The sequence below is a fragment of the Dasypus novemcinctus genome, chromosome 21 (assembly GCF_030445035.2).
Source record: "Dasypus novemcinctus isolate mDasNov1 chromosome 21, mDasNov1.1.hap2, whole genome shotgun sequence".
NCBI lineage: Eukaryota > Metazoa > Chordata > Mammalia > Cingulata > Dasypodidae > Dasypus > Dasypus novemcinctus.
Genome location: NC_080693.1, coordinates 47,238,917 through 47,258,916, shown reverse-complemented (window position 1 = coordinate 47,258,916; position 20,000 = coordinate 47,238,917). Strand labels below are relative to the sequence as shown.

The 20,000-nt window shown below is 47.7% G+C and overlaps 2 protein-coding genes across 3 annotated transcripts in view; both read right to left on the bottom strand.

The window, feature by feature from the left end:
* Positions 1-1,663: 1,663 nt before the first annotated feature.
* SUPT4H1 (SPT4 homolog, DSIF elongation factor subunit) lies at positions 1,664-7,529 on the bottom strand. Its single transcript, XM_004461305.5, has 5 exons — positions 7,367-7,529; positions 6,701-6,807; positions 3,401-3,456; positions 3,073-3,126; positions 1,664-2,608 (listed from the first exon to the last, which is right to left on the bottom strand). The coding sequence occupies exons 1-5, from the start codon at positions 7,433-7,435 to the stop codon at positions 2,541-2,543; spliced, it is 354 nt and encodes a 117-aa protein (XP_004461362.1). The 5' UTR covers positions 7,436-7,529; the 3' UTR covers positions 1,664-2,540.
* Positions 7,530-8,950: 1,421 nt separating this feature from the next.
* Positions 8,951-20,000, bottom strand: part of RNF43 (ring finger protein 43) — a 62,961-nt gene continuing 51,911 nt past the window's right edge. The window contains exons 4-9 of one of the 2 annotated variants that reach the window (XM_004461310.5): positions 19,791-19,922; positions 19,064-19,168; positions 16,602-16,763; positions 16,016-16,118; positions 14,018-15,358; positions 8,951-10,185 (exon numbers count right to left, since the gene is read on the bottom strand). In XM_004461310.5, coding sequence (XP_004461367.1) covers positions 10,142-10,185; positions 14,018-15,358; positions 16,016-16,118; positions 16,602-16,763; positions 19,064-19,168; positions 19,791-19,922 — 1,887 coding nt within the window. In that variant the 3' untranslated portion in view covers positions 8,951-10,141. The remainder of the gene's footprint in view (positions 10,186-14,017; positions 15,359-16,015; positions 16,119-16,601; positions 16,764-19,063; positions 19,169-19,790; positions 19,923-20,000) is intronic. The other variant, XM_058283907.2, reaches the window with a different exon arrangement.

Here is a 20,000-nt window from a genome sequence, read left to right as displayed (position 1 = left end):
CTGACTTGAATCTGTCTGTTTTGAACTGGGGAGACTTGCTCTATCAAAGCCTAACTATTGAGCAAGAAAGGAAAAACCAGAAGATCTTGGGCAAATTCTGAACCCACGGCAGTCAGAATGGGGCCAAGCCTTTGACAGGCAGAGCTGGCAGGATAAAGTCCTTAGGGCAGCAGTACCAGCACCTGAAATCCCCTCACTACAGCATGACTCACTCCCAGGGATATCTTACCAATGGGCTCTGCCTCAGCTTCTTTGGGTTCTCAAATAGGGATTCTTGTACCTTATTAACATTGCCTCCGTCTGGGCTGCTGAGAGGCACCATGAGGAGGTTCAAGACAGGGGAGGCAAGAAAGCTAATTCAGGAGCAGCTCCCAGGCAGAGAGCCCTTTTGGCTCTGAGTCCGTGGAATCTAGAAGTCATTGCAACAGGCTGCCCCTCCCCCCACCCCACAAGTGCCTGTGTCTTTCGCTTCCTGTAAGGCTGACAGTTAGGGCCCCAGTTCAGTGTGAGGCTCTGAGACAGCCCCAGTGTGGTTATTTGTGCACGTCTCCTCTTGCCTCCCCTCCCCACAATTGTTTCCATTCTCACCAAGCAGCCGTGCCTGGGTAAAATACACAGGACAGCAGCTGGGGCTTTCCAAGGGACTTTCTGAGACAGCTAGTGAAAGTTGAGTGTTGCTGTACAGCCTAGGCGTTTTTGCTGAAACCCAATTCTTCCCTCCAGGATGTAGGTTCTGGCCTGTAGGGCTGCGTCCCAAGGCTCCCTACAGATTGAAATTTAAACCTGCCTGATTTTCAACAAGAATCACCACCTAGGAAGCTCTTTCAGTTAGCTATGGTTGGGAAATACTCAGAAAGCTCAACTTGAATGGGGGTTAACAGACCATTCCCTCAGAGTTTCAAGACACCAGAGAAAAATGGTGCTGGTTTGAGAACCCGAGTAGCAGCACAAGCAGCCTGGGACAACTCAGCTTCCATCCCATGAGTCTCTGAAAGAACTGGGGCGGGGGGAAGCACTAAAGAGTGCTTTTCTCTCTCCTTCCCACATTCCAGGACACAGGTAACAAGAGAAATTGACTCACTAGCAACACCAGGTGGCTAACAGAACACAACACCCTAGTGCAGGGACCTCTGCTAATGCGTCAGAGCTCACACCCTGCAGTTGTGGTTCTACCTTCCCAACCACCCCCATTTTGGTTCATTGTGCATACCCTGTATATATTGAAGAATGGTTAAGAAAAGCAGAACAAAAGAATTTTACCTTTTATAAGACTTAAATTATAGCATTTACACACTACTTCATTTTTATCACAACAATCCTGAGGTCAATAGGCAGGGTATATTCATCCCCATTTTACACACGGAAAAAAGAAACTGAAGAAAATCAAAATGGGGATATTAATAGGATTTTTGGTTTTAAATAAATGATTTTTTTAAGGTACCCAGGACCAGGGATTGAACCTAGGACTTCATATGTGGGAAGCCGGTGTTCAACCACCGAGCTACATTGGCTTCCCTCAGTTTTTTTTTTTTCCCATTTGTTTTTTCGCTTGTTGCCTGTTTTTATTTTTTCAGGAGGCATCAGGAACCAAATCTGGGACTTCCCACGTAGTAAGCGGGCACTCAACTGCTTGAGCCACATCCACTCCCTAAATAAATGAGAATTTATGTTGAAGTTTTTATTTGAAAACAAATAATTCACCTTGGCCAAAAACATCACATCACCCAAGGCCCCTACTAAGGCAGAGAAAGGAGAGACCTACCTCCTAGGGAGGCACAAACAAGTCAGGCCAAGACCCAGAAGTCAACTAAGACCTGAGACTGTCCAGTTAGGAGACATATAGGAAAAGTAAAAAGAAGAAAACAAGGAAAGAGAAAAAATTAAACATAGTTAAGGGGCAAAGGGCACTAAAAAGCCTCAGGGTTTCTTCAATGGACACCTGCTGTGCTACAAGTTCTGGAGGGCAAAACGATGCAAGGGCCAGACATCAGGATCACCAGGCTAGTGGAGTTACCTAAGGACAGCAGACCTTCCAATGAAGCACAATAGAGAGGTTGCAACCCTGGAGACTCAAAGATTGGCAACAGGGAGCCAAAGAGCCTCTGTTACTCTGGGAAGGTGCTTACAAGGCAAATGACCTCTGATTGTGCCCAGATAAGAGAAAGGGAAAGGGAAGCAAGACATGTATCACAGGCTTAAGAACTTTCCTAGGGGTTCATGTTTATTGGTATTCGGCCCAGAGTCCTGCCCATGGGCAAAGGAGTAGTCCTGCTGTGGGTAGGAAAACCAGCCTCCCACTCTCCCCTTAGTTCAGTCTGTGTTAGTCCACCAACACAAATTCCTTCCACCCCCACGAGTAGTCCAAAGAAGGTAAAATCACCCGGGGATGTCCCACTGTGCCGCTCTCTCAATAGCCTGCTGAGTCTCTGAGCTGGTGTGTGTGTGTGCATGTGTCAAGTTCTGCCTGTTTAGTTCCACAACCAAAAAAACAGGCAGAGGCAGGAGGTGGGGAGCAAAGATGCTGGCAGCCCTGTATCTTGCTAGGTCTTTATAGCTGTGTCTCTGGATTTGTAGGCCACTCCTCGACTCTTCAGCTCTCGTACAATTCCTGTGGCAGGAAAAGAAACATCTTCATGAGGGAAAAGGTTCAGCAGGATAAGAAGGGGCCCTCAGTTGCCACACTGGGGAGGGGGTAGGGAAGAAGAGGGGGGCTATAAGCAAACTGGAACTCCTAGACTACTCATCAACAGTCCTACTTGGTTGGCTTGATACCACTGAAGATCCAGGCAAGTGCTTAGTAAATAGGGACTTCATAAAAAATGAGAAGAAAAGGAGGAAACATTGTAGTCATCAAAACCAAGGGTTTCGAAGCCAGAATGCCCGAGTTCAAATTCTGGCCTCTTGCTTACTAGCTTGGAAACCTTGGGCACATTATTTAACCTCTCTGTACCTCGATTCCCTCCTTGAAGAACCCCATGAAGTCTGAGGAATAGCATCAATTCAGATAAAGGGCTTCCACAGCGCTTAGTACAATATGTGAACTTTGGCTGTTGTTATAATAATTATTATTACCTTGGGGCAGACGACCAGTGACTGACACAGCATACACACCTGGCTTAAAGTTACCTGAGAAAGAAAAAAAGGAGATTGCAGTGGGTATGGGTTAAGACTAAAGACCAAATAGAGGCTTAAGCTAAAACAAATGAAATGCTGCCTCAACAAGAGAATGAGTACCTCTTTTGTTTACATGGTTAAATGACAGGGCACAGAACATTACTTGTCTCTCATACATTCCCCTCTTTCCAACCTGAGGCCACTAATCCCACTGTATTAAAAGTCCCCCACTGGATCTGAGAAATGCCAAAAGTACAACTAGGTCAGGATAAGGAGAAATACTTACTGACTCGCTGCCATTTGGAGACCCAGCTGTCCTCTGGACTCATCATCGCAATGATTCTAGGAAGGGAAAAGAAACGAGAGTCAATTTGAGCCACTCCCAGCTAGAAAGGAGGCAGGCTGAAGGAGTTGCCCTCTTTACCCTCTTCCTAGTCAGTGAAACAATTCTGGGAAAGGAAACCTAGGAAAATGCCAAGTATCACAGAGTCTCTACTAGAAAGCAGGAGAAACTGAGTTTGAAAGTTGGGAAGGAGCTGACTCAAAGCTAGTACTGACAAAGGTCCTTTGTTCTGATGTCCCTGGCTCAACACCCCCAAAAGACTAACGCACCAGACTCAAAAATAACTTTAGTCCAGATTCCCTGGGAAACAGACAGCTTTAGAAATAGATGACCAGTGTTACTGATTACAACTATAGGACCAGAAGGGCTCTGGGGCCTAGTGCTAAGGGGAGGTTGAGTCAAGATGATGGGTCTTCCTATCAGAAATGAGTGAGACCTGGCCAAGCTCTGCCTCTAATAAGCTATGCAGTCTGAAGCACATATGGAGACCTCCTCTCAGAATTTAAACAGTAAGATGAGACTAAAAGACTATGATAATACATGAAAAACATCTAGTACAAAGCCTGGCACAGCGTATGTGCTAAATTAAGTGTTAGCTCTTCGTATAGCCCTAATAGTCCCTCCAAGGGTAGTGCTGATCCCAAACACTGGCAAGAGAAAGCCTCCTCAAGAGCTAGAAACCCACAACTTGCGCAAGACAGATAAACATCAAATGCTTTCAGAAGCTACAGAGGTCACTTTTGTCATTCATTCATGCAATCAAATACTTACTGACTGCTTACTGGCCATCAGATATGTTTCAGGCATGACATTTGTTAACTTTCTCCCTCCTTAATAACCTTTCCCTCTTCTCCTAGGAACAATCCTAGATTCTTATTTCGGGGGCCCCCACTCTATCCAAATTCTACATTGATGCCAACTCCAGGGGTGGCAAGGAAGGTAACACCAGCCCCCTAGCTCTGAAGACTGACCTGGCATAGGTATATATGGAGATTATCCTCCTGGGTACAAGTATATTCTCCTCTGTTCGTCACAATGTATCTTTCTAGACTTATGGCCCCTTTTACCCAATATTATGATTTAACTTAACCAGAATTTCTACTGTTCTCCAAACACACTCTAGTTTTTCCCACCACATACCTTTGCATGAGTCATTCCTTTTGTTTGGAATGCTCTTTCTACTACCTGCTCATCAGAACTTCCTCAAAAATCTTGTTTAAATGCTACCTCTTCCACTTCTGGCTGAGGTCATCTAACCCTCCTCTGATCTCCTATAGCACTTGATTTGTCCACTTCTAAAAACATAATCTGCAAAGCTTCACACTCTGTCTTGCTTACTAGTAAGAATCTCATTGTGTAAGAGGTCACATCTCTCACAGCACCTAACATAGCATTTTACCCACAGATGGGAGGCAGTATTATAGAGTGATTTAAAGTGGGGCCTCTAAAGTCAAGCCACTTGGGTATAAATCCCAGATGTACCAGATGTGACCTTGAGTAAATCATAATTTCCCTGGACCTCAGTTCTGTCACTAATTAAGTGTGGTTCTGTAAATAGTAAACTAGATAATACACATTAACCACTTAGCACAGTGCCTTCCAGAGTAAGTTCTATAAATATTAGCAACTGTTATTAACATCTGAGTTCTAACTTCTGCTGTCACTGCCTGACTCTGAAGAAGTCAGAACTGCTGTAGGACTTTATTGCCTAGTTGTTAAATAAAAAGGTTGGTCTGGCTCTCTAATTTTCTATGACAGTATGACTCTTAGTACTTCCTGTATAACCTAGCCATCCATTCACCCACCATTATTTATTAATTACTATTATGTGCCAGGTACCAGATATAATGATAAACAAGACAGAAACATTTCTAAACATCAAGAAGCTCAATTTAGACAGGTTCCCAAACCCATGTAGGTCAAGCAGAGGACAGATAATGGGAAACTGTTAAATAAATGACTTTCATGAAAAGGACAGTAAGAACACTACTACACCACTCAAAGCTAATAAACAAAGGGATTTGGAGTATCTGAGAGTATATATGCACGTGTAGTAAATAAAAGATTCCATGTTAACTCTTTTTTGCCCAATTAGTTATTCCTACCTAAAGGATATCAAAGAAGGAATGGAGTTGGCCCACCTTGAAAGAACTTTAGCAAGTACTGGGGTTAAATCCAGTTTGTATGTAATCCCCTAACTGACCTAGAAGCCAAAAGAAACTTTCTAGTATCTAACCCTTGTCACCCCCAGTCCCACTCCCACCCCCTCAATACTGCCTTCTGGTTCCTACTCTAGAGAAGGAGAAGTGAGACCTGGCCACTTACATCTCCCCTGTTTTCCCTCTCCCAACTGGGCAATCTCATCTAAGGAAAACTTTTTGTATAAGGTCTCTAGCAGATAACTAAAAACATCAGCTCTTTGGGACAATAATTTATCATAACTAGACCTTAGCTTTCCCTCATTTTCAAAAAGAATCTTTACACACTCATCAAAGATTTGCTAAGCATCTACCCCCTTCCAGACCATGTGCTAAGTAGTGGTGCACAAGATAAACACAGTTCCTATCAAGGAGCTGACAGTCTAGTGAAGCACTGTTCAACAGAAATGTAATGAAAGCCACACATCATTTTATATTTTCTAGTACCACATTCAAAAATGAAAAAAAAAGTGAGGTTAACTTTATTAAAATATTTCATTTAATCCCACAGGTCCAAACTATTATCATTTCAACATGTAATGTAATTAATATAAAAAATTAGGGAAGCAGATGTGGCTCAACTGATAGAGCGTCTGCCTACCATATGGAGGGGCCAGGGTTCGACACCCAGGGCCTCCTGACCCATGTGGTGAGTTAGCCTACACGCAGTCCTGCCACATGCAAGGAGTGCCGTGCCACGCAGGGTGTCCCCTGTATAGGGGTGCCCCACGCACAAAGAGTGCACCCCACAAGGAGAGCCCCCACGTGAAAAAAGCGCAGCCTGCCCAGGAGTGGCACCGCACACATGGAGAGCTGATGCAGCAAGATGATGCAACAACAACAAAAAAAAAATTAGCGAGATATTTTACGTTTTGTGTGTGTGTGCTAATCTTAGACATCCAGTTTATATTTTACACCTACAGCACTAGTGGGAAGTGTCAAATAAGTAACTAGAATTAGGTCTCATAAGCCTGCTCCACATTACTTGTGGGGTGGGGATGGGGGTACAATGTAGAAGCGAATGAAGGAATATGAGGAGGCTTACCCATCAAAGGAAGAGCTGGTGCAGTCATATACCATCTCTCGGTTACCTTTCATCTGCAGGTATGCATCACAATTGTCACAGCCATCATATTCAAACTGGTCTATGGTCTAGGAGGAGAAAAGAAAAGGAGAGGTAAGCATGAATGAGCGAGGCCAAAACGAAAGGTAGCTCTCTCAATACTTCTAGCTAGTCAACCTCTTAATTTTCTACTCTCTGTTCGATCTGGTCCCCCAAGCTCAATTCCTAAGTTCCACCCTCACACCCCTTCACTTCTCTTCTACCTATTCCCTTCCTTAATGTCCTCAGGGTCAGGCACCCTCTCAGACTACTCTCCCAGCTGCAGAGCCCCATCCTTCTCTGATCCTCACTGTCCTTCGGCTCCAACCCAGGTTCCCATATAATTTCACTGAACGTCTGTCAAGGGCCAGGCTTGTGCTAACAGCTGAGGATTTAAAAGGATGTAAGACGGCCCGTGCCCTCGGCTGCAGGATTTGTCCGCCTTCCCAGCGACATTAACCATGGCCTCCTTCGGTTTCCCACTCTCTCCGCTACCTCTGGGGATCCTGGACCTTAACATTAGTTCTCACCATCCCCCATCCCTGTTTGTCACCTTCTTTCTCCCAATCTGGTCCCCCAGAGCGCCCACTACCAGGTCCCGACAGATACCTTGACCAGGGAACACAGCAAACAAGCTCGCAGATGCCGGAGATCCTTCGGCACCGTCTCCAAGGCCATCTTATCCCACAGGAAGCAGAGAGGGATTCTGCCGCGGCCTCCTTACTCGCAGGAAGTTAACAGCGAACTACCCATAATGCCCACCACTTCTGGTGTCCCGGCTTCCTCTTCCGGTGTGGGAGGTCGCAGGCCCGCTCTCCCCCCGCTGTAGGAGATGGTCTCGCCCGCCTGGGAGGCGGGGCCGGCGGGGAGTCACCTGGGCCGGCGCTAGGGCGAGGCCCGGGCGGCCGCTGGGCGGATCGGCGGGATCCCGCGGGGGCGGGGCGGCGGGGCCGCGCGGGGGCGGGGGCGGGGGCGGGCTGGTCTGGAGCCGAGGCCGGAGTGCGCGGGCCATTTGATCTAGGGCGCTGGCACGGGTCCCCTTAGAAGGATCCCAGATGACAGCCTAGATTATTTTTTTGTCTTCTTGTTTAAAAAGCGCAGGGGCAGAAAGTCCACTGCCTCCCCTTGCATTATTTCTGTTGAGATCGAAAACAAATCCAGGGGCAGCCCCACCCCTGCTTGCTAGCTACGAGAGCACTATAGAGTTACCGTTTGCCCTCCACAGGAATGCTGGCCTGCGAGCCACAGCGGAAAAAATGCATACTTAATTATTTTTTAAAATTCTGTATGCATATACGCCTGTTCCCGTCGATAGTTTATACTCTGCAGCTTTCAGTGTTTAGACACAATTCCTTTTCTTCAGAACATCTGTAGGGGATTAGATACCCTTTAATCTTTTTTTTTTTTAAACCCTATAGGAGGCCTTGCTCCCTGGTTCAAAACTCAAAACTGGACACCAGACAACCACTTCCCCTACCAAACCTTTCCCGAAGAAGCAGAAGAGTAAAACGTGCTTGTGAGGAAGAGAGCAAAGGCCTCTCCTGGCCTGGTGGATTTCCTCATACTCACACGCACTGCTTAATCCTCACAACAGTCCTCTGTGTAGGCAAGACCAGAGTCGTTCCTGTTTATTGGAACTGGAGCCTTGGGACATAAATAGTTTCAGGTCCTGCTGTTCTGTCCTCACGACTAGGCCTCATAATTGAAACAGTCTTCCAGGTGAGGCCTGCTTGTTGCCTATTCCATGACGTGTTAAGATGGACTTTGTAACTGGGGTTTGAATGTTCCCTGTTATTGAATAATATCTTTCCACTTTGGAAGGTATTCTCACTCTGCTAGCTCACATGAGACCCGCAATACTCTGTGAAGTAGGCCCATTTTATAGATGTAAATCTGAGGCATAGAGTAAGTCACCAAAGCATGGTAAATAAAAGTGCAAAGTGCAATAGTAAAGATAACTACTCACTAGACAAGAATCCAGTCAAGCTTCTTCCATCATCTCACGAAGGCTTGCTTTTAGGAGCTTACAAACCAATTACTGTTGTCAAGCCCCCCACTCTTCCCTATCCTTTTATAAATCAGAACATAGGCCCTGATACCAGAAAGAATTTCTTTCTGTTGATATAGAAAGAGATGAAGTTGTTACCCTGAGTGACAGCAATTAAGAGAATAAAACCACAAGACCAGACCACATTTGTGGATAAATATATTAGCAAATAAATACATTTCCTGACATAGTGCCTGATTCAAGCATCTTTCTGTCTGGTTCAGATATAAATACCCATGTGGGTGCCTAGGTGCGAGTCCCCCCACTGACTTTGAGGGAAGATTTCCAGGTGGGGCCCTGTGCCCACTTTGCTCCCACATTCACATTCCAAATGGGATAATGCATGAGGGGCCAGCAATGGTCAGGCTACCTTGGGGGTGAATGCCATCCTAAGGTGCCCCTCAGCCCTTGCCCACTCAGGTACCAGCTGCCCAGGCCAGACTTCCTGCTCCAACTCTCCTCTTACATGCACACCTTCCTATGGGTCCCTTCCCTGATTAGCTTACACTGGGGCCCTCCAAACCCAGATCACACTTTGCTTTTCCTTTGTTCTCCCTTGTTCCCATCTCTGCTCTTGAGAGAAAACGTTCCTTGCTGACTTTCTTGCACAGCTGTAATTCTGCGTTGTCTATCTTCATTCCATTCTCCCTCTTCCCAGATGAAGTCCAGCAGAAACTCTCTCCCTTCTGCCTGCTTTGGGACTTTGAGCCAGGATATCTCCAAGGAAGAGTCATTCCCTCCCCACTCCATCTCCAGCCCTGCTGGGATGATGAGAGAGTTTGAAGTTCTTCCAGATGTTGAGCTCACCTCAGGGACAGACTCCACTCCTTAAATTGTCAATTTAAGGGCAAGAGGGGAAACATCCTCCCTTATGCCCCAAGGGAGGCACTGCCTGGAGCAGCTGAAGAGGCCCTCTTTTTAGGGCTCACGTATCACATGTACCAGGTCCTTTTGCAAAAAAGGAAAATGATAGAGCTGGGGTTGTCCCTGATGTAGCTCTCCCATCAGTGGCCTTACAGGGAGGGCCAGAGCTGTTGTACAGGGCTCAAAAAGGAAGGAGGTTAGAAAGGGTCATTCTTCAGCTGAACTGGTAGGAATGTTGGCCTGGTGGGGCTGGGAGAAGGAGCAGCATCTTAATAACACCATCACCCCATAGCTGGGAGCAGGAAGCAGCACTTCCCATCCTCACTGTCAGCACGCCTCTTCCAGTGTTTCCAAGAAGTATGGTGAAAAGAGGTGTTTGCTGAGTTCCTTTCTTCTCACAGGAGCAGAACTCTGTGCCAGGTAGAGCCCCAAGTTATCCGGAGTACACTTGGTTGGAGGGAGGCCTGAACATCTCACACGGCCTGTTCACATACCTCCTCGAGCTCCTCCTCCAACCCTGCATTCAGAGAGAGGGATGAAAGAGATCACTGAGGGTCAGGCGGGGCTCCCGCTTCTCCCACCTGTGGGAGGGTATGGCTGGGAGGGGGCCACAAAAAGTGAGGAACAAGGAATATGTTAGGAAAGGATGATTAGACTGAAAGCTGCAAGAGGCCCCAATAGGAAACAGGAGAGAAACAAATCTAGAGAAAGAGAAACATGTATAGCAAGTAGTGTGTTCCCAATACTCACCATTCATTCATTCATGTACCCAATAAATATTTAGTAAGCACCCCTGAATTTGGCCTGTTACCATATGCCAAATATTAGAGCAAAAAAGAATAAGTAGGGAGCTGACAACCTTGTAGGAGAAAAGGTGTGCATACAGATGGCTATTATACCAGTGGGACAGGACCAGGGTTATAAGAGATGTATCAAGGGAGGAGAGATCATGTCCAGAAGGAGTAATCAGGAAAGGCTTCCTGGAGTAGGGATAAATGAACTGGACCTGAGGGCTTACAGTTCATGCAGTTATAGGTACGAACTTAATTTAAGGAGGTAGGGGAAGGCAGCAAGACATTCTGGGCTGTAGGAACTGCAAAAAGTGTGCAAGTGGTCCAGTTTGGTTAAAGCATGGGTTCAGATAAGAGAAGGGAAATAGTGAGAAATATGGATGGGAAGGAAGATGAGGGCTAGCTGGTACTGAGGCCTTGAAGGCCAAACCAGGCCAGATTTTTCCTTACTGTGGAAAAAAGAGAACACTTGAAGATTTCTGGACTGCTCACTGTGAGGAATATGACCCTGGCAGCAATATGGGGAGTAGATGAGCAGGGTAGCTATGCTGTGCAGCTTTATAGGACATGACACTGCATGTCCAGTGCCCAGCTTTCATGGCCCTGTAGAGGGAGGAGAAGAGCTAGAAGGCTACTGCATTGGCTTTGGGGCTGTACTTAAGGTACTAGCAGAGGCCATGAATACTGGGCTAGTAGAGATGCAGTTAACAGAACTTGGCACTGACTGGGACATTGAAAGTATTAGGTTGGTGCAAAAGGAACTGCGGTTTGCATTGTTGAAATCTGCCATTTGATATTGGCATACATTCTTAAATAAATGTGGATATATTCTACATTATTTTAATGTGCATTACTTGCTTTGCGTTTTTTGCTAATGACATTACTTGCCATTTATTTTATATTTTATTTATTTATTTTTAAAGATTTATTTTATTTATTCCTCCCCCCGCCCCATTGTCAGCTCTCTGTGTCCATTTGCTGTGTTCTTCTGTGTCTGCTTGCATTATCCTGCAGCACTAGGAAACTGCATCTCTTTTTTGTTGTATCATCTTGCTGCATCAGCTCTCCATGTGTGTGGTGCCACTCCTGGGCAGGCTATGCTTTTTTCATACAGGGTAGCTGTCCTTGAGGGGCACACTCCTTGCACGTGGGGGACCCCTACATGGGGACGCCCCTGTGTGGCATGGTGCTCCTTGGTGCAGCAGTAGCACTGTGCGTGGGCCAGCTCACCACACAGGTCAGGAGGCCCTGGGGATCAAACCCTGGACCCTCCATATGGTGGGCTCTATCAGTTGAGCCATGTGCGCGTCCCAATTTTTATATTTATTTTAGACTATGGAAATAATGTTAGACAAAAAGCAAATTCTAGCAATTTTCTTATTTGAGTTCAAAATGGGTGGAAAAGCAGCGAGACAACTTGCAACATCAACAATACATTTGGCCCAGAAACTGCTAACGAATGTACAGTGCAGCGGTGGTTCAAGATATTTTGCAAAGGAGACGAGAGCCTTGAAGATGAGGAGCACAGTGGCCGGCCATTGGAAGTTGACAAGGACCAATTGAGAGCAATCATTGAAGCTGATCCTTTTAAAACTACATGAGAAGTTGCTGAAGAACTCAACATCGATCATTCTATGGTCATTTGGCATTTGAAGCAAATTGGAAAGGTGAAAAACCTCGATAAGTGGGTGCCTTATGAGCTGACCAGAAATCAAAATCATTGTTCTGAAGTGTCATCTTCTCTTATTCTACGCAACAACAATGAACCATTTCTTGATCAGATTATGATGTGTGACAATAAGTGGATTTTATACGACAACTGGCAACAACCAGCTCAACACTTGCACCCAAAAAAGGCCATGGTCACTGTTTGGTGGTCTGCTGCCAGTTTGATCCACTACAGCTTTCTGAATCCTGGCAAAACCATTACCTCTGAGAAGTATGCTCAGCAAATTGATGAGATGCACCGAAAACTGCAATGCCTGCAGCCAGCGTTGGTCAACAGAAAGGACCCAATTCTTCTCCATGACAACACCTGAATGCATATCCCACAACCAACACTTCAAATGTTGAATGAATTGGGCTATAAAGTTTTGCCTCATCACAATATTTACCTGACCTCTCACCAACTGACTATCACTTCTTCAAGCATCTCAATAACTTTTTGCAGGGAAAACACTTCCGCAACCAACAGGATGCTTTCCAAGAGTTCATTAAATTCTGAATCATGGATTTTTACACTATAGGAATAAAACTTATTTCTCATTGGCTAAAATGTGTTGATTATAATGGTTCCTATTTTGACTAATAAAGATGTATTTGAGCCTAGCTATAATGATTTGAGATTCACCGTCCGAAACTGCAATTCCTTTTGCACCAACCTAATAATTCTGAGTTTTAGAGAAAGGGGAGGTGGTAGTATGAAACTGGCAGCACTGAAAATACACACAACAGTGTCCAAATGGAATCATCACACACTCAGTCAAAGCTTGCACATACACAGCTCTATGAAACCAATTATCTTCTGCTCCCTATTTAGAAGTTTCTCTCCCCACTGGACCTGCATCACATGGTTGGCAAATTCCTTGTCTTTTCATCTCTGTGTGCTCAAAGCCTAGGCTGGAACCTAGCACATAGCAAGTGTATGATAAATGTTTGCAGGAGGGAGATAGGAAATAAATTAAGGCATCTCTCAGGTCCTGCCTGTAAGATTCCTAGACCATGAGGGCTTATATTTCAGGCACTTGGGGTTCCCCTTTAAGGTGGAGGGGTCCTCCTAATGATGGCTGTACGCAAAGATCTGGTTATCCACTCCATGGGAGAAGATGGGGAAGGAGGAGTAGGACGTGGAGGTCTCTGGAAAGGGGAGAGGAATATTTGGATGAGTAAGTATAAAGTTAAAGTTGAGAATTTGCATCATCACCACTGGTTGTAATTACAGTATCAGAGATGCACAGGGCTCCCAAGAAAATAAGATTGATCGCATTAATACGGGAGTTTGAAAGGGAAGCCCTAGTTGTTCCTTTACTCCAACAGGAGAAGGGAAAAACCTGAGGACCCACAGGGCTTCTGGGAAACTCCTGTGATCTCTAGTATTATTATTTTTTTAATATCATTCACATAGCTCTTTTTATATGGTCTAGTAATAGTTATCCATAATTATTTCTTCTAGAAAATCATGCTTTCCTCAAGGACAAGGAACACTTCTTGGCCTTCTTTGTATTTAGAGCTAATATTGAGCTGTACGCACCATACTGAGCTGAAACACGCCTACTTGATCTGCTGCCCCAAATACCCCAAGTGCCTCTCTAATGCCAGCCAGGCTAGTATCTCTCCCCTGGGATCTCCCTATGATTTGGCAACTAAAGAGGTAATATTTGGCAGTGCCAGAGTGCTCTGACACTCAGCTGGATCCTATGCTATGTCAGTTCAATATTTTAGGAGTCATCCCTATTGTTAATTTCTGTCAGCCCCTTGTAGGCTGGCTTCACCTGTCTGCAATATCCAGCTCCTCTTTGTCTCTTCCTCCTACCACACCTACTTCCCCTGAAAACTCACCAGGCTGGGCTGGCAGCACCTGGCAGTGTGGATAAGGGCATGGCCTGCCCTCTGGGGTCCCAGGACTCCATTCCAAAGGCCCCTCCTCAGGAGGGTGTGGTCCCAGGGGCCGGCGTGGAGTCAGACACAACCACACTGGCTGTGAACTTGAGTAACAGGGACCTGGGGTTTCTGGTAGCAGCCTCCTGTCCAGGCCCGGAGGTCCAAAGATCAATGGATGGCCCTCTGGGGACCAGGGGCATGCCAGGCTGTGGCCAGAGTGGGGAGAAACCTGGCAAGCAGGGTCCACAGTCAAGTCTTGGGGCCGAGAGGCTGCGGTGGGTTCTGAGGGACCCCCCCGCCGTTTCCTGTGGTGTCGGGCACGGAAGCTGGATTTCTGCGAGCTGAAAAGACTGTTGGGACTGGGGCGGGGGGCGGAGGCTTCAGTTGGGCTGGAGGCTGGCTCCAGGAGGACCCTGGACCACTGTGGTTTGGGGAGCTGCCCTGAAGGGGCTGGTGGGTTGGACCCGGGGGCTGGCTGTTCAGGAGAAGGCAGCTCTGGCTGGTGCTGCATCCGAGAAACACTGGGCCTGGCCTGTGGAGCCTCAGTTTCTAAGGCAGCCTTCCTGCCATGCCACTGGAACTGCTGTTTGTAGTGGTGGTGCTGGTGCTGGTGGTAGTGGACATGGCTGGAAACCTGGGTTTCCCCTTTGGGCACCACTGAGTCCAAGGAATGGGGCCGAAAGGTTACACTAGGCTGAGTTTCTTCCCCCTGAAGCCCCCCTTCAGGGCTGCAGTATACAAAGGGGTCAAAGTCACTGCTCAGGGAGCTGCGGAAGGTAGAACTGCTGCCGTGGATGCCTTGCAGGCTGACGTCTGTACAGTTGACCACGGAGTCACTGGAAGAGCCGTGACAGGGCCCGGAGCTAGAGTCACTAGCTGGCCCATCTGCCAGGTAGCCACTATGTTCCGTGCAGTAGCTTTCCCCGGACCCACTGCTGTCATGAGGCCTTGCCCGGCGTGGTGACACTGGGCAAGCAGCTGGGTGCTGCAAGGTGTATCTGAGGTGGCTCGGTCCCCGGCCCTGTGCAAGCGCTGCCAACCGCTGCTGCTCCTCCGCAGGCCGGGGATGTGCGGCTCTGGGGGGGCGGTGGTGCCGGGGTCCCACGTCTGGCTCCTGGGAGGGTAGGAAGGAACCAGGTCGAGGGGGACGAGCCACTGAACTCCGGGAAGAGCCCAGTAGGTAGGCAGCAGGGAGGTGGTAGTGGGCATGGCCGGGATGCTGGCGAATGAGGTGGAGTCTCCCGCCTGGTTCCTGGTAGGGCCGAGAGGGTCCCAGGGCCCGGGGAAATGAATCTCCCTCTGGAAAACAAAACAAAACAAAAAAACAAAACAAGAGCACAAATGTTTGACTCTGCAAACCCAGGGTGCATGCATTCAGTAAGGTGTGCCTGGAGCTAACCTACTGAGCCTGCACGGCCGGTGAGGTCATCCCTGACGCACATGCGTCCTGGGGCTCCCCCTGCTCCCACCAAGTCCTCTGCCCTGGGAGGTCCACTCTGTACATCAATTCCTGTTCCTCCTCCTGCCAGCCATCTGAGATGCTTCCACCCAGGGCCACTGCAAGGCCATGCTGTATGTACCTTTGAGTGAATTAGAAAAAAGGCTCTTGCTCCTCAAGATACTTCACTTGTATCTTTTAGAAAATTGTCATAATATACTGATTTTGTTAGATTAGGATACTTTACTGCCAGAAAATTAGAATAATAAATATACAAATCACCCAAATTTAGAACCAACAAAGTTGTCATAAGCATAGAGATAACTTTTAAACTAATAAAGGTGGTCACAATGTGAATGGCCCTCCCCTCGGGCGAGGTGCTCTTGAGCAGTGCACAACTTAGCTATCGTGGCAGTTCTGCTTTCTCCTCAACTTCAAGGTAGAAGCCTTTTCCCAGAGGGAAGCCCTGGTCTAGACCATCCTGCCCCCCACAGGGGAGTCCTTGGCCCGCCTCCTACCTACGATGTTGAACATGCAGAGGGGGCAAGTCCGATGCTGATGTAGCCAGGGGTCCACACAGGTGCGGTGGAATTCATGGAGGCAGGAAATGACCCGTAGTTCCTGGAGAAAATAAAGGGGTCCAAACCAAAAGTATGTGCAGCAACAGGTGTGGCCAGGAACCTGGACATCCCCCCGACAACCTTTGGCCTCTCCCTCTTGCTTTCGCCTACCAGCAAAAGAGGGGAAAAGGTATGGGCTTTGGTATCAAGTAGACATGGATTTTACCATTTAGTGGTATGACCTTGGGAAAATTTCTTAACAGTTTTCTCCCTGTAAAATGAGGGTGAAAAACGAGTCTCCTCCCACCCCTCCCTGTCACAAGGCTAATATGAAATAATGCTTCTAAAGCACAAACTGCAGAGCCAGTACATGGTATTCTCTCAATTCTTTCCCTGGAAGACCAGGAAAATGACTGTACTTCAGGGTGATCCCCTGCCTCTGCCCATGCAGGATACATTGGATGCAGATGCAGCCAGAGGACTCACCCCTGTCCCTCAAAGCTTCAGTCTCCCTTCCCACCCTGGTCATGAAGTCCTGCCTTACCTGCCCCTCAGAGAACTCCTCCAGGCAGACGGCACACACAGGCGCTGAGCTGCAGCTGCTCCCTGAGTCTGGCCACTCAGATGGGGCCTTCCTGCAGCTGGCCCGGTACCTCCTGGTGGCCAGCTGGCTGATGGCCCAGGCTGTTCGCTGCTGAAGGGGATCCTGGGAAGAGGAGTAGGCTCAGAGTGGGATAAAGCCTTCTCTTTCCTCACCCCCGAGCCCTGGCTTGTACTTGGTACCCAGTTCCCCAGTTAGGGCCAGGACGTTTGTCCCCTTCGAACACTTACATGACTCTGATGAGTAGGCCAAGCACTTCCACTCTAGTTCCCTGCTCATACTATTACGCTTTCCTTCCCTTGATGACTGGTAATGTCTAGAAGGCACATCAAACTTAAAATGTCCCAAACTGAACTGCCGATGACCACTAACCACCCCTAACCACAAATCTGTACTCTCCCAGTCTTCCTCATCTCTGTAAATGGTAATTCCATTCTTTCAGTTACGCAGGCCAAAAATCTTGGTGTCATACTTGACTCTTCTCTCTCGCACACTCCATGATCAATCTCGATCCACTAATGAACCTGTCGGCTTTACTTTCAAAATATACCTGGAACCTAGCAATTTCATACAACCTTTGCTACCACCCCAAACCAAGCTACCAGTACTGTCCCCCAGATTCCTGTAATAGCCTCTTCTCTGGTTTCTCTCTTTCACCCTTGCCTCCCTGTTATCTATTCTCATCACAGCAGAAGGATCATGTTAGAAGTTAATTCAGATCATATGATTCCTTTCGCTTAAAGCCCTTCAATGGCTCCCATTTCACTCAGAATTTAAAAAAAGACCTGACAGGGGCCTGAGCAGTCAGACACAACCTGGCCCCCATGAACTCTCTGTCCTCGCAACTCTGCCCTCTCGCATGCTTTACTGCAGCCACCCAGCTTTCTTGCTGCTTCTTAAATGTGCTGAGCACACTTCTGCCTCAAGGCCTTTGCATTTACTTTTCTCTCTGCCTCGACCACTTTTTCCCCAGATATCTGCACAGATCATTCCCTCACCTATTTAGGGGCTTTGCTCTACTGTCATCTTCTCATTGGAGACTTCCCTGGCCCTCTTTTAAAAAATAATCCTGGGAACAGGGGTGGCTCAAGCAGTTAAGCACCTGCTTCCCACATGGGAGGTCCCGGGTTTGATAAAACAGAAAAACAAAACAGGGAAGGGGACTTGGCTCAATGGATAGAGTGTCTGCCTACCACATGGGAGGTCCAGGGTTCAAACCCAAGGCCTCCTAACCCATGTGGTGAGCTGGCCCAAGCGCAGTGCTGATGTGCACAAGGAGTGCCATGCCACGCAGGGGTGTCCCCTGCTAGGGGAGCCCCACACGCAAGTAGTGTGCTCCATAAGGAGAGCTGCCCCACGTGAAAAAGTGTAGCCTGCCCAAGAGTGGCACTGCATACACAGAGAGCTGACACAGCAAGATGACGCAACAAAAGGAGATACAGATTCCCGGTGCCGCTGACAAGAATATAAGCAGACACAGAAGAACACACAGCAAATGGACACAGAGAGCAGACAACTGCAGGGGAGGGAATGGAAGGGGAGAGAAATAAAGAAAAAAAGAAGAAAAAACAACAAAAGCAAACAAACAAAAAAAACAACTTAGGGGAACCAATATGACTTGGTGGTTGAGCACCAGTTTCCCACATACAAGGTCCTGGGTTCAATCCCTGGCCCTGGGTGGTGCTGCAGGGACAGTTACTGGGCATTGTGTGTCCTCCCATGGCCCACGGGGTGGACTGGGGGAGAGTGTAAACTTAAATGTGGACCATTGACCATGTGGTGCAGCAAGTGCTCAGAGATGTGTTTACCGAGTGCAGTGAGTGTCTCATGATGTTGGAGGAGGTTGTTGTTGTGGGAGGAGTGGGGTGAGGGGGGTGGGGGGCTATATGGGGACCTCATATTTTTTTAATTTATCATTAAAAAATAAATAAATAAAGACAAAAAAAAAAATCCCTGGCCCTGGTACCTCAAAAAAAAAAAAAAAAAAAAAAAAAAAAGCCTGTCCGTCTTGCACTCCCTCTCTGCTTTCCTAATTATTTTTGTCCCTAGCACCTACTGTCATCTAGAGTAATATATGTTTTGCTTATTTGTTTTGTTTATTGTCTGTCTCTTCCCACTAGAATGAAAGCTCCTTGAGGGTAGGGATTTTTGTCTTCTTTTGTTCACTGCTCTTTCCCTAACACCAGGAGCAGTGCCTGGCACATACTGAGAGCTCTTTATATTTGTTGAATGAATGAACAAATGAGCAAGGTTATGGGGAGAGGCTGCTGGAAATCAGCAAAGACAGGTGCTGGGTTATTTAGATGCAAATTGTTTCATGGGCGTAAAGGTGCCTTCCTGCTCTCCACCCTCCAACATACACATACACGCCCACCTCCATCCACCAGGGATTGCACACTGCTCACCGGCCTGCGAGGGCGGGGGCGGCACCGGATGCGCAGCACTGATGCCAGGATGACCACGAAGATGGTGCCCACAACCGTCAGGAGGATCCACACATCATAATCTGGCTGAGGAGAACAAGCAGGGAGGGAAAGGGTCAGACCTCGGGAGCGAGCTGGCTAATTTGGGAGAAACAGAGGCACCCAGGAGACTCAGAGAGAGCTAGAGATTTCTTGAGTCTTCCAGCTGAGGGGATGAGCTGGGGATGAGCCTGGGGGTAGGGTTAGGCGGTCCCTCTCTGCCCAGGGGCACTTAGAGGTGGGAGGTCTCCAGGTGTCAGCTGTGAGAAGTATTATCTTCAACTCATGTGCTTGGAAAAAAGGGGAAAGGGACCACCCTGCAGGTGGGTAGTGAGTAGCTGGGTGAGGTTCCCAGCCAGCAGAGAAGCACCAGTCCAAGGCCAGGGGACCGTGGTGTCATTACGTCCCTGCTCTTCCGTGACATGAAACCAGAGTTGAAAATGACTTTAGAACTCATGAATCCAATCTGTTCATTCTGCAGATGTGGCCCAGAGATGGGAAGAAGCTTGACCAGAGGAACACAGCTATTGGAAGAGGTTGGACTTGAGGATTTCTAAGGTCTCTTTCAGATCCAAGAAATCCAAGGGCTTTTGATGGGAGTTGCCACAGGACAAAGATGAGGATGAGAGCAGATGCCGCAGCAAGGTCTGGGGATAGCTGGTATACTTACCCAAGCCGGGGGCTCCTTCAGCTCAATCCTCACGTGGGCCTTTCGATTCTTGTACACGAATTCCATCAGCTTTTCAGCATCGCTGCCCCAGATCAACACCACTGGCCAAGTCAGCCCCAGGGGCTGCTGCAGCTGCAGGAGGGAAAGGGCCCAGAAGGGCTGCTCTGTCCTGACTTCTCCTTCCCCTGGTGACTTCACTGTCCTCCATCT